The following is a 12,025-nucleotide window of genomic DNA, read 5'->3' as shown; positions in this document are numbered from 1 at the left end:
CAAACCCTGGGAGAAAGGGGAAACTGAATGGTTCTCTTGCCTCCAGTGCATTTTGGGAAGATCCAAGGAAGACCCTCATGTTTTGTGACGCGGTAGTTGGGAGAAGATAGTTTGCTCCTAATAAGGGAATCCTAAACTTAGTTCTGGCAGCCAAACCCAGCAACCACCAGGGAGGACTGCAGAAAAGCTCCTGAACTCACAGCTTTATTCTTTGTTTCAGAGCAAGATCTTCTTCGTCAGGAACTCAACACACGATTTTTGGCCTCCCAAAGTGCAGATCGTGGGGCCTCTCTGGGGCCACCGCCCTACCTGAGGACCGAGTTCCACCAGCATCAGCACCAGCACCAGCACACACACCAACATACACACCAGCATACCTTCACGCCTTTCCCCCACGCCATCCCGCCCACTGCCATCATGCCAACGCCAGCACCGCCCATGGTGCGTACCCCAGGCAGAAATGTGAGGATAAGTAGAGCACAACTCTATTCTTTATTACAAACTACAAAAATGTCAGCTTTCAGGGAAAGAAAATGCTGTTGGGCCAGATAACCTTTGCCAGAGGCAGAATGGCCTCCTTCCTCAAACGTGTATTGGTAACTAACAATAAGTACCAAATGGCAGCATTTAGGCTGATGAATTTAGGCTGTTGACCCAACATACTATAGCGCTTGGAACATGTGATGCTTCTCTGGTTCCTGTTCCTTTCCTCTATTGCATAAAGACGTCGTGTTACTCCGAAGGATGCAAAATCCAAAGCACAGTCTTATGCAAAACGTGCTTATTATGTTTTTGTTTATCTCTGTTGGTTGCTAAATAATAGAAAGGCAGTCTTTGATATTACCAACAGAAGCGAAGGTATGAACAACAAAATACAAAGTAACTAGTTTGTGCTTTGATCCCTTTGCAGTTTGACAAATACCCTACAAAAGTTGACCCCTTCTACCGTCACAGTGTGAGTTTTATTACTGTGTTTAAAAACTGACGTAATCGCTTTTCCATAGTGGGCTGGGCTTGCCACTCAATAACTAGCAGAATGTTCAGTCTGTTCTTAATCATCGCTCCAGGAATTATCATTATCGTTCTTGGTCACTTTAGCTTTGGCTTTTAAAGGCTTGCATTTGTGGTGCTTGTTTCTGATAAAGATGCAGTATCATCTTTTTTAATCAAAAGATCTTTTGCTTATAAACCATTTAAAGACCAACTTGATGTGAAGATGAGGCATAAGAGCTGAATGTGCCACATAAAACAGGACACACCAGTAATTTCATCACCGTTTTTCAGTTGTGTCATAAGCCATTAGACTAAATTTCTTCCTAAGAAATTTGTAATGAAATGACAAACTGTCATACATACCCTTCAGGGTTAGATAATCCAATAGTTTTACTAATATATTATATTTCACTGTATAAAAACTGAATCCTTGTCTTTTGTGTGCTTCAGATTTCAAAAGTCATAACTGTTCCAGTGGGCTTGTTACATTTTGAAAGCTCTAGTTCATGACAGCAATGAGAATCTAGCACTGTGGTTAAGAGCTACAAAATAAAAACATTGTAATTTAATAACTGGTGTGTTATAAATCAAAAATATATTGTAAATCAATAGATTTCACTTAAGTTTCGAGCTTTTTGTTTTTACAGTTTGTATCATTGATTCATTTCCTGCTGGAACGTAGGTTGCTTTTCCCCATTGTCAGGAGCTTCATCATATTGGTAAAAGACAAGTACTTGATTGGCTATGGAGAGAATTTCTAACTCTCATAATGATATTTTGATTAGAGAATGAGTTACTGCATCAGTATTATTCAGAACTCTGCAAAGCACTTGGCTTTTTGTGTTGGTTTTGTTTAGAAGTGGAACTGGGCAAGAAAAAAGATGATAATTCGATTTTTTTGTTTTTGTTTTTGTTCATTTTGCTCACTCTGGAATCTATTTAGGCCCAGATGCTGAAAAAAATTTACTCTCATGCCTAACTTCAAGCATGTGAATACTCCTCTTGGCCTTCAATAAGACTCATCTGCGTAATTTTAAGTCCATATATAGGTGTTTTGCAGGATCAAGGCCTTTGTATGAAATGTTAGGGCTCAATCCTGCAAACACGCATGCATGGGAGCAGTTTTACTCACATGAGTGAAATCACTCACATGCTTAAATGATTTGTTTAAAGCAGGACTCCACCCTTAGTCACTGGGTTTCACATACATTTATAAGATACGTTATCATCAATGTGGCATGTTGATTCAAGCAAGAATGCGGAACCGGAGAAATAGATAAACGTGCATTAGGCAAATAAAGCACAGAAGTCAATGGTGAATACAGGAAATCATTGAGTGAGCTATCATCTATATAAGCTTTTTCAAATTGACATTGGCAAGTTCTCTTGTGAAAACTGTAGTTACTAGAAATCCTACCAAACTAGATCATGACATTTTCCTTCTAAATGTAACGGAGGGCATTGTGTTGTTATCTGCTAGCCTATGGGGCAAGATCCTTAGCTGGTGTAAATTGGTGGGTCTCTGTTGAAGTCAATGGAGCTGCACTAATTAACAGCCACTGGAGATCTGGCCCGTCGTGTTCAACGATGTGTCAGTAATAGAACGTGACAGTAAAAAAGGTGTGAGATATTATTCTTTATTATTTATATTATCATAGAGCAGGGGTCGGCAACCTCTGGCACGCGGCTCGCCAGGGTAAGCACCCTGGCGGGCCGGGCCAGTTTGTTTACCTGCCGTGTCGGCAGGTTCGGCCGATCGTGGCTCCCACTGGCCGCGGTTCGCCATCCTAGGCCAATGGGGGCTGCGGGAAGTGGCGCGGGCCGAGGGATGTGCTGGCTGCGGTCGGCCGAACCTGCCTACGCAGCAGGTAAACAAACTGGCCCGGCCCGCCAGGGTGCTTACCCTGGCGAGCCGCGTGCCATAGGTTGCCAACCCCTGTCATAGAGCCCAGGAGAGAGCTCTCCTGCCAGCATAATGAAACCACCTCCCACAAGCGACAGCAGCTATGTCGGCAGGAGAGCATCTCCCACTGATCTAGCGCTGTCCACCCCGGCAGTTTTGTCAGCGAACTTATGTTGGTCATGGGGGTGTTTTTTCACACCCTGGACCAACAAAAGTTTTGCTGACAGTAGTGCTAGTGTAGACATAGCTTAAGTAATCGTGACCCTTTCTGATTGATGCTTTGTAAAGTCTATTAGATTTTGTTGCCTTAAGGGTAGTCAGATGTTTTGTCACATATTGCCACTGGATTCATATCCTTATTTAAACTAAGGCCTAGTCTACAGTAAAAAAGGTGCTTGCTGGTGTATACTGGCAAACCTTACTAGTATAGATGAGGCTTATACTGGCAAAAGAGATCTAGCTTATACCTGTTCCCCAAGCAAAATAAGCTGTACCACAAAAGCACTTTTATGCTCATATAACTGCATCTACACTAGGGCTTTTGGCAGCCTGGAAATGTACTTTACCAGCAGAAGTGTCTAGTGTAGACCTGCCCTGAGAATTAGACTTATCTTGAGAAAATCCGGCAATTGTCTTAAAGCCGAAAGAAGAATCAGTCACCATATAACCTAACACTGCAGGAGAACAAATGTAAGGCCCGTTTTGGAGTTGAATCCAATCTGTCGTAGATTTGAAAATACACGGGGAAGAAAGATGCATGTGGTCTAGTGCAGAGGCTCAAATCATTTGTTTCTCCTTTCTTGACCTCTTTGGTCACAGTATCTCTCTCTGTTTCAGGTCCTTAAAGCAATACCGTAAGAAATTATCCTTATGAATGGGTCAAGATCAGAGAAACAGCCGCTAGCCTTTGCATGATCATTGGGGTGTATTTCAGGGGAGCTGTAGTTCAATTTCACAAGTGGCCACTGAATTTTCTAATGAGGAAAGCTGAAGAGGAAAAGGGTGTGCAAATAGAGGATATTCAGGGGCAAAAGGAAACACTGAAGATGAAAAATAACTTATAAAAGCTGACCTAGTTTGACTGATACAGAGATAATTGAGAAATATCATCTGTGTTTTATAATAATTCTGACCTTGAAGAAAGATCACCTATATTTAATTGTAAAACTGTAAGGAAACCATTCCTTATTATTAGTCATATTCAATAATATATTAAATAATATGTGTCTCTCCACCTTTTGGAGTTAACCCATTATATGGAGAATTAAATGCAGTAGACACTAGTGTATTTCATACATATTTTAGGCATTAAAAGTTACTGTAAAGGAGGACACGTGCCTAATAATGACTTCTCAAATGCCTTCAGTTCAATATTAGCTAATCCAGAAATGTTTTCTGCATCTTCGAAAGGAGCAGGTTCAAATAAAACAGAATTAAAAGCAACAATGGGAATGTGCTATGAAAGGAGACTTCATACCATATTGTTTAGATAAGAAATCTTTGGGTACAGATACAATATTGAAATCATTTATCAGCTCTCAGTCACTATAATATGATTAACTGACCTTGTGAGAGAGGATAATGGAGGGAAAAGGGACTCAGGAAAAAAAGTCTCTCTTTATGTACATATGTATATTAAACAAAATAAATTGATCAAAACTTTGGAAACGTTTGGTTTACACGGGAATGTGGTTTAATTAGTGGGTGCCCATTCTTTTAATTAGTGGGTGCCCATGTCCAATCTTTTACTTTGCCCAATCCCACTTCTATTCAATCAGCCATTAACTCATGAAACACAGCATTTATTTTGATCTTAAAAGTAGCACATACGGAAGATTTATCTTAGAACAGCTCTGTTAGGAGGTAGATTTTTAACAGTCACACATGACACATGTGCCCGCTAGCCTGGGTTTAAAGCACCACCAAATCTGGGTTAGAATTTTTCGCATGTGGACAGGAAAGTGGTTAGGAACAACACCCGGGTAAGATCCCAGGCTAACTCTTCAGTGAAGACATACTCTTAGGTCACACTGTCAACCCCTGACTCCCACAGTAGGAAGCTGCCCAAGTAGTCCCATTGACTTCAGTGGAACTGATGATGTGAGGAGCTGCTCCTCGATATGAGTAAGGGATTCACAGTCTGACCACAAAGGCAGGATGAAATTTGAACAGTATGGTTGATTTGGTTTGTTTTCCAGTTTGCGCATGTGCACTGCACAGAAAAGCGTGTGTGACTGAGCTCATTTAAAATAAGAAGGTACCTTGAGGCCAGCAGGGCATATTTCAGGCATATATTCCCTAGGGATTTGTGTGCCTCTGTGCTTCAGGGCTCTATCGCTATAGAAACTGATACTCTAAATTTAGACTTTTTTGCTGCCACAACTATTTGTTTAAATGATGGGTTTTGGCAAATCAGATTGTCTCTATTCTAATATTAGATGTGACAGGATATCCTCTAAAACAGGCTAATGAAGTAAGAATTGTGTATATTCTCTGATTTCCTACAGATACTACTAAAATCTAAAGTACTAATTGAGTTTTAATGGAGTAAAATCTTAGAACTCATGAGGATTGTTTTTTTCAATTAAATAGTAATTTTCTATGAGTCTTATTTGGCTTAGCCGTCCTCCCTCCTTTTTGATATAGTTTAAAATTGGTGACTTCTATCCAATTTAAAAATTAACAATTGCAAAAGATCCTTTTATATTATGATGTCCTAATCCAGAGACTAGCTTGCTGGCTGTTTGATTTGTAAACTACTTTTAAGTTCTAAAGTAAACATTCATGACATTTGTGAACATTTCATTGACTGCTTTAACTAACATTGTTGCAGTGAGATCATGTCTTCAGTGCTTTTCAATTTTCTCAATATTATACAGGAATGCTTTCTTTCTTTCTTTCTTTCTTTCTTTCTTTCTTTCTTTCTTTCTTTCTTTCTTTCTTTCTTTCTTTCTTTCTTTCTTTCTGGAATTACTAGATTTGTATTTAGAAAATGTCCCCTTATGTTCTTTTATCTTTTGATTACAGCTGTTTCACTCCTATCCTCCAGCTGTATCAGGTATTCCTCCCATGATTCCTCCCACTGGTCCTTTTGGCTCACTGCAAGGAGCATTTCAACCTAAGGTAAAAATAAAAATGACCTGTGTATTCGTTTACATTTGGTTTTGGTTTAGGGTTTGGATCAGATTCAAATATCAGTTGCACTAATGTAATTCAGGAGTAATCCCACTGACGACAGCTGGGTAACTCTAGTTTTACATTGGTGTAGCTGAAATGAGAAATAATTTAATGGAGTTCAGGTTTATACTGTGGTAACTGAGTTCAGAATCTAGCCAACTAATTTTCAAATATGACTGATTTGAAAATTGATGCAAGTTCATTTAATAAACAAGGTTTTTTAAAATTCATTTCTTGAATGTAGAGTTACCTGATAGTTCCACCATCATCGAAAACCGTGAACCTGGTTCTCCTCTTATTTATATCTGTTGTGAACCAATGTAATTCTTTTGGCTTTAATGAAGTCATCCTTAAGTAAGAAGAGAATCAGGCTCAATAGCCCTGTGGTCTTTGCTGGATCAGGGTGTAAATCTCTACAGAGAAGATTCTCTCTTTTTCTTAAATAGGCCGATCCAGCTTATTGATTGAATATGTAGATTGCAGTTCATTAGTGGAGTTCTTCATATGTATGGTAATCAGGCTGTTAACAACTCTGCTGCTTAATTAGTTGTACAGCAGCTCATTTCTATTCTTTTTATTTTTTTAATGTGGGAAGTTACAATGCCTAGGGTGGTTCTTTTTCCAAAGTGATGCATTTTGTTATATTGGCTGAATATTTAAATCTAAACCATGGGAAAGGCTTTTTGTTTGTTTAAAGAGGCGTTGCCATTTTCTGATAGCTGTGTGTTAGTCAATCATTTTTAATGGTATTTAAATCATTGTAACAACTAAAAAAATTACTGATAAACTGTGTATTGACAATGAAGTTAGAATCCTTAGTCTGTTTCAGTGTATTGATGTCACTGACAGCCATCAGTGGATTATTTCCAGGTGATAAAATTGATGAGCAATACAGTACAAGCTTGATGCTCCAAATACCACTGCGGACATTGTATAAGTCTGGCTAATAAAGTTTTGGACTATGGACTGAACTTTCAATGTAACTATTGCTCTTGTATTACATGATTCTGTTTACCCTGTTTTGAATAATCAGACGATCTCAGACAGTGAAGTTTGGAAAATTGAGGCTGTATTATACATTTTACTAAACCATGATGTGTTCCTTCCCTTCCTTTTTAAAATGTCGTCTTTATTCTTAAAGGAATGTTTATTCTAAACAGGGAATGTTTACCCACTAATTTTGTCACAACTAATGATATTTTCTTGTAACATTTGTAGACTTCCAATCCTATTGATGTCGCAGCCAGACCAGGAACAGTCCCACATACCCTCCTGCAGAAAGACCCCAGGGTATGTTGGAAATGTTATGCCATTTTAGATGAGAATGTCACTAAAACTAATAATCCAGATAATTTAGGAATACGAGAGCCTCTCTCATAGATTGATAGAAATGTAGGGCAGGAAGGGACATTAGAGGTCATCCAGGCCATCCCCGGTGCTGAGGTAGGACCCGTCCGGTAGCTAGAAGAGCATCTTAAGTTAGGTCTACACTTACAGCAGCTTGTAGAGTACAGGCACTGCAAACCCACCTAGGAGGGGTATAAATAGCAGAGTAGACGGTGACGTGTGGCTTAGGCAAGTAGAATAAAGTGCACTCCACGTTTGAACCCTATGGCATATACCATACACTGCTCTTTACATAACCAAGCAGTGCCTTCCACCTTAACACTGCTGTTTTTGGCAGCATAGTGTCCCACAGCCTTCCTGCTGCTGTAGCCTTTCCCTGCTGCAGTGAAAGGCTCTGGTAGCGGGGAGAGGCTCTGGCAGCAGGGAGGCAGATGGGAAAGGATCAAGCTCCCTGCTGCCGGAGCCTTTCCCTGCTTCTTCCACCTACTGGAGCCTTTCACTGCCTTGTGCAGCTACACACTGCAGTGATAAGCGTGGGCGCAGCTTGCCTTTCACAACAGCATATAGCTACATGCGAAGTGCCTATACTCTGCACACTGCCATAAGTGTAGACAATGCTTAATCCTGCACAATTAAAGTCAATGGGAATTTTACCCTTAACATCAATGGGTGGATGATCAGGCTCATAACAACTTAAAGGAACGGCCTTTAATCATTAGCACAAAGCATATACAATGCAATGGAAAAGCCCTTTCCTGTAACAGCCTCCCAACCTCAGGAGTAAAAGGATAAACACCAAATCTATTGTAAGGTTTATAAACATCCACAAGTTTTTTGCTGATAGGATGTAATTGTTTTTAATGCTGGATTATGACATGTATTCCCATATTTACTGTAGTATTGATTAAGCTGATGAAATATTGATGCTCTTGGTTGATCGTTTGGTGCTCTTGGATTTTTAAGTCCAAATTGTACAATTTATTTATTTATTTTAGTCTTGACTGTTCAGCTGTCAGCATTTTTCCATTTTACAGGCAAATGAATCCTGGTGATGAATGTCCATAGGCAGGCTAGGAATTTATATTCCTCTATTAATTGTTGTTTACAATGAGTGACATCATCCTGTCAGTTTTTAAACAGAACTCCCCATTTGAAAGCAATGAAAAAAATCCACGCTGCTATAGATGGCCCAGCTTTTATGTATTGTAAGGCTATTTGCAGGTGTTCAATTATGAGTTTTATGCTGGGTCCCAACTCAACTGGTGCTGCACTTTGGCTTTGTACCAAAAGAAATTGTGCATTTTTGTTTCTGTGCATTCATCTAGTTGAAAAGATAATGAGAGCTTCTTCCATTAAGTCATTAGCTGTATACTTCCTTTCAACTTGTAGCCTAGTTTTGATTGTTCCAAGATAATATATTATGCTATCACTGCTTCCTGCAAAGCATCCTCTTATATCTGTAAACCTCCCTTCCCTTTTATCACTGCATTTCAAGAGGGACATCCAAACATATCAGAAATAACTAATGAATTGATTTTATATTTTCATTGCTAATTATTGAAGCTAGTCAAAATATAAATAGCTGAAGCATGAGCAAAGGAGGATGACAGAAAATATCTGGCCAAAAACAAACAAACAAAAAATGCTTTTTGTGTAAACATTCTTTATCCACATTTGTTCCAGTGTGAAAATCCCTCTTTTAAGTCAAAGCTGATCCGTTGCAGAGAAACCATCGACAACCGGTCAATGCCAGTCTGTATTGTCTATTCGAATTTTATAAGTAGAGCACCAGGTGCCCTTTTTTAAAACCAGAGTCATAGTTGCTGGTTTGTGGTGGCACTTTCAAAGTGCCATTCCATCCAGTTCCAACCCAATCCTTTCCAGCAGGTCTGCAGAAAGGTGGCCAAGACCCCTTCCCAATCTTCTCCCGAGTTAGCCACTTTAGAAATATATGATCAGAAATTTGCCCAAAGGCCATAGCCATGTTTTTCTCCAGATTAACAACATTTCCATTTTTATAGTGTTAAATCAACAAATTAATAATAGTGCTGGAGGGCAGAACGCTCTTTATGAGACTTGTTTAGTTGCTTGTCAACACTTATGTACAACAGTCACGGGGGAGGGGGAAGGAGATTGGCTCTAATACCGAGGCAAAGGACTAATTATTCTCCAAAAGGACTTCATTTGAAAGTAAAATGATAACATTTTAATTTCATCTCCTAATGAAGCAATACCAATTTGTTAATTAGAGCAATTGTTTGAGTGACAGGCATGTAACCAAGTTGTCATTTTTTCTTCACAGTTGACAGATCCGTTCAGGCCCATGTTGAGGGTAAGACACTTTCTTCTGATACACTCCTCCCAGTGGATTAAAATGCAGACTAATTATGAAGGAGTGCCCTGTTATATCTGGAACATTTGTGGCATGTTTGTTAAATAGCGTGGTAGGTCCCTCTATACCTGTATCTTGTGGTCGCTCAAGTGAAATATGCATGGTTTTGAAGTTATTGTTTGTGCTTCTTACACAACCCGCTAACACAATGAATTCTGGAGGTTACATATGATGATCTTTCTTTCTTTCTGTCTCACAAGGTTTACTGAGACAAATCCTGCAGTACTAGCCAGGCAAAACTCTGTTTTTGTTTTGCCTGGGAAAAGACTGCTGTATTTAGCCTTTTATTATCTATTTTGCCATATCAGTGTTGTTCAGTGCTGTACCAAACTTGAACTGAGACAAGGGTCCTACCCCAAGAAGCTTACAGTTAAATTTAGACAGACAATCCAGTTCAGACTTGGAAAGCCAGGAATTAAAAGGTCATCTCAAAGCAGTACGGATGCCTTTTTAATTTTTCTAAGTTTCTTTAGAAGTCTAACTTTTTGAAAATATGGAGAATAGAACTCAGTATATTCACTAGCAGAGCCAGACTCAATGGATGTGCAGAAGTTGGGGGGGGGGGGGTTGGTTTTGTTTTGTTTTTTAGTAATTGCTTGCTCTATAAAAACTCTAAAAAAGAAAAACACCTAGAAACAGAAAATAGAGCTGTTTGCCATGTTATGCTGCCTCTGAAGTCCAGGCTTGTAAGAATACTACCAGGTTGTACAGCCTTTAAGCCACAGGTGGCTTGAAGAATTCCCCTCATTCCTGTGACCATTTTTAAATCTGAACAGATGTTAGCTGTGGAGTATATACGCTTAATTAACAGTGTTTGGGAAGGAATATCCTAGATGTTTCCTTTTAAGAAATGACTTCCTGAACTCTTAGCAAACAAACAGATAGCACTAGCAGGTGTTTTACAGCGTGTGTTTCAGTAATAATATGGAATACAGGTAAGAGGACAGATTCAGAGGGTGAGGTTAAGCAGGGTTTCACCCACACAACAAGGGTGAGTTGACTGGCCTACCAACTTCTTCAACATATCCCGCAGCTAAAAGTAAATTATGGAAGGACTTGAAGGCAAAGTTGACCAAGTTATAGTGGGGAGTCAGGCTAATTTTAAGCACTGGGCTGATTTAAAAAAAAAAAGTGATTTTTTTTCCCACCTCTTTGTTGATGAAGCTAGTGTTTTAGAATCGTTACACTTGATGTACAGTTGTGAAGTGCGCTACTTATGCAAAATAACTGATGTGGATTAGCATATACCGCATCATTGATTTCAGCTGAGGTAAGCCATGTTCTCAGCCCCCTGAGTAGCACTAGCTGGCATCAGAAGAGCTGATAAAATCAAGGATAGATTTTTGGCTTTTTGAGAAGGTGATGACCCATAGTGTTTCTGGAAGGACAGATAAAGCCCTAACCCAGGGGCAGAATCTCTGCCCCACTTTGCTCCCGTGGTGGTGCAAAGGAAGCAGAGACGACCTGCAATGCTTTTTATCTGCCATTGTCCTGGTGTGAGGGATTCCCCAGTGGGCCTCACACTGGCAAAGCCAACTCCTGTGCCTCCTTCCTAATGCAGGGGACAGGAGTTGGGAGGGAATGGCTGGCTATCTCCAGCAGGAGATAGTCGCCGAATCAGGGAGCCAAAACCAGCTCCCTCACGGCCCCTCCTCTCTGGATGCAGCAGAGTGGCGGCCCTCAGTGTTTCTCCTGATTTGTGACCAACTTTTAGGAGGTCCTTATTACAAGCTTAAGAAGACCGTTTAATCAATGAAGCTTGTAAACTATAACCACAGAAAAGTGTCACGTGTCTCTGATGGTTCTTGATTTCATGTCACTTCTTTGTTTCTCCAGAAACCTGGAAAGTGGTGTGCTATGCACGTTCATATCGCCTGGCAGATATACCATCACCAACAAAAAGTCAAGGTCAGTCCTTTTGGCAGTCACACCTCTGTGGGGAGCTGCTCAGTGCAAATCTGTGGTGGAAGGAATTCACCACTCATCATGAGCTCTGCTCTACCATCATTGAAACGACATTGTGAAGCACAAAAACATTTTAGTCTCCTAGTTCTGTTTCACGTTGAAGGCTTAATTGTCCTGTAAGATCCTAGACGCAATCACTCAGGAAATGCCTGTGTCATTAGTGGCCAGGGACATTAGAACATAAACTTTCAGTGCCAACTGGTGATTGGGAAGAGCTAAGTGGAGGACGTATATGAACTGTGAGATTT

At 40.0% G+C, this 12,025-nt stretch overlaps 1 protein-coding gene across 2 annotated transcripts in view; it reads left to right on the top strand.

Moving 5' to 3' along the window:
- AUTS2 (activator of transcription and developmental regulator AUTS2) overlaps positions 1–12,025 on the top strand; it is a 947,473-nt gene that overhangs the window by 920,185 nt on the left and 15,263 nt on the right. The window contains exons 9-14 of one of the 2 annotated variants that reach the window (XM_065418420.1): positions 221–441; positions 911–955; positions 5,924–6,019; positions 7,292–7,363; positions 9,723–9,752; positions 11,649–11,720. In XM_065418420.1, the coding sequence (XP_065274492.1) occupies positions 221–441; positions 911–955; positions 5,924–6,019; positions 7,292–7,363; positions 9,723–9,752; positions 11,649–11,720 (536 nt within the window). The remainder of the gene's footprint in view (positions 1–220; positions 442–910; positions 956–5,923; positions 6,020–7,291; positions 7,364–9,722; positions 9,753–11,648; positions 11,721–12,025) is intronic. The other variant, XM_065418421.1, reaches the window with a different exon arrangement.

This window comes from Emys orbicularis, chromosome 17, assembly GCF_028017835.1.
Source record: "Emys orbicularis isolate rEmyOrb1 chromosome 17, rEmyOrb1.hap1, whole genome shotgun sequence".
NCBI classification, from domain to species: Eukaryota; Metazoa; Chordata; order Testudines; family Emydidae; genus Emys; species Emys orbicularis.
The sequence above is the reverse complement of the archived record's forward strand: the minus strand, read 5'-3'. Positions and strand labels throughout refer to the sequence as shown.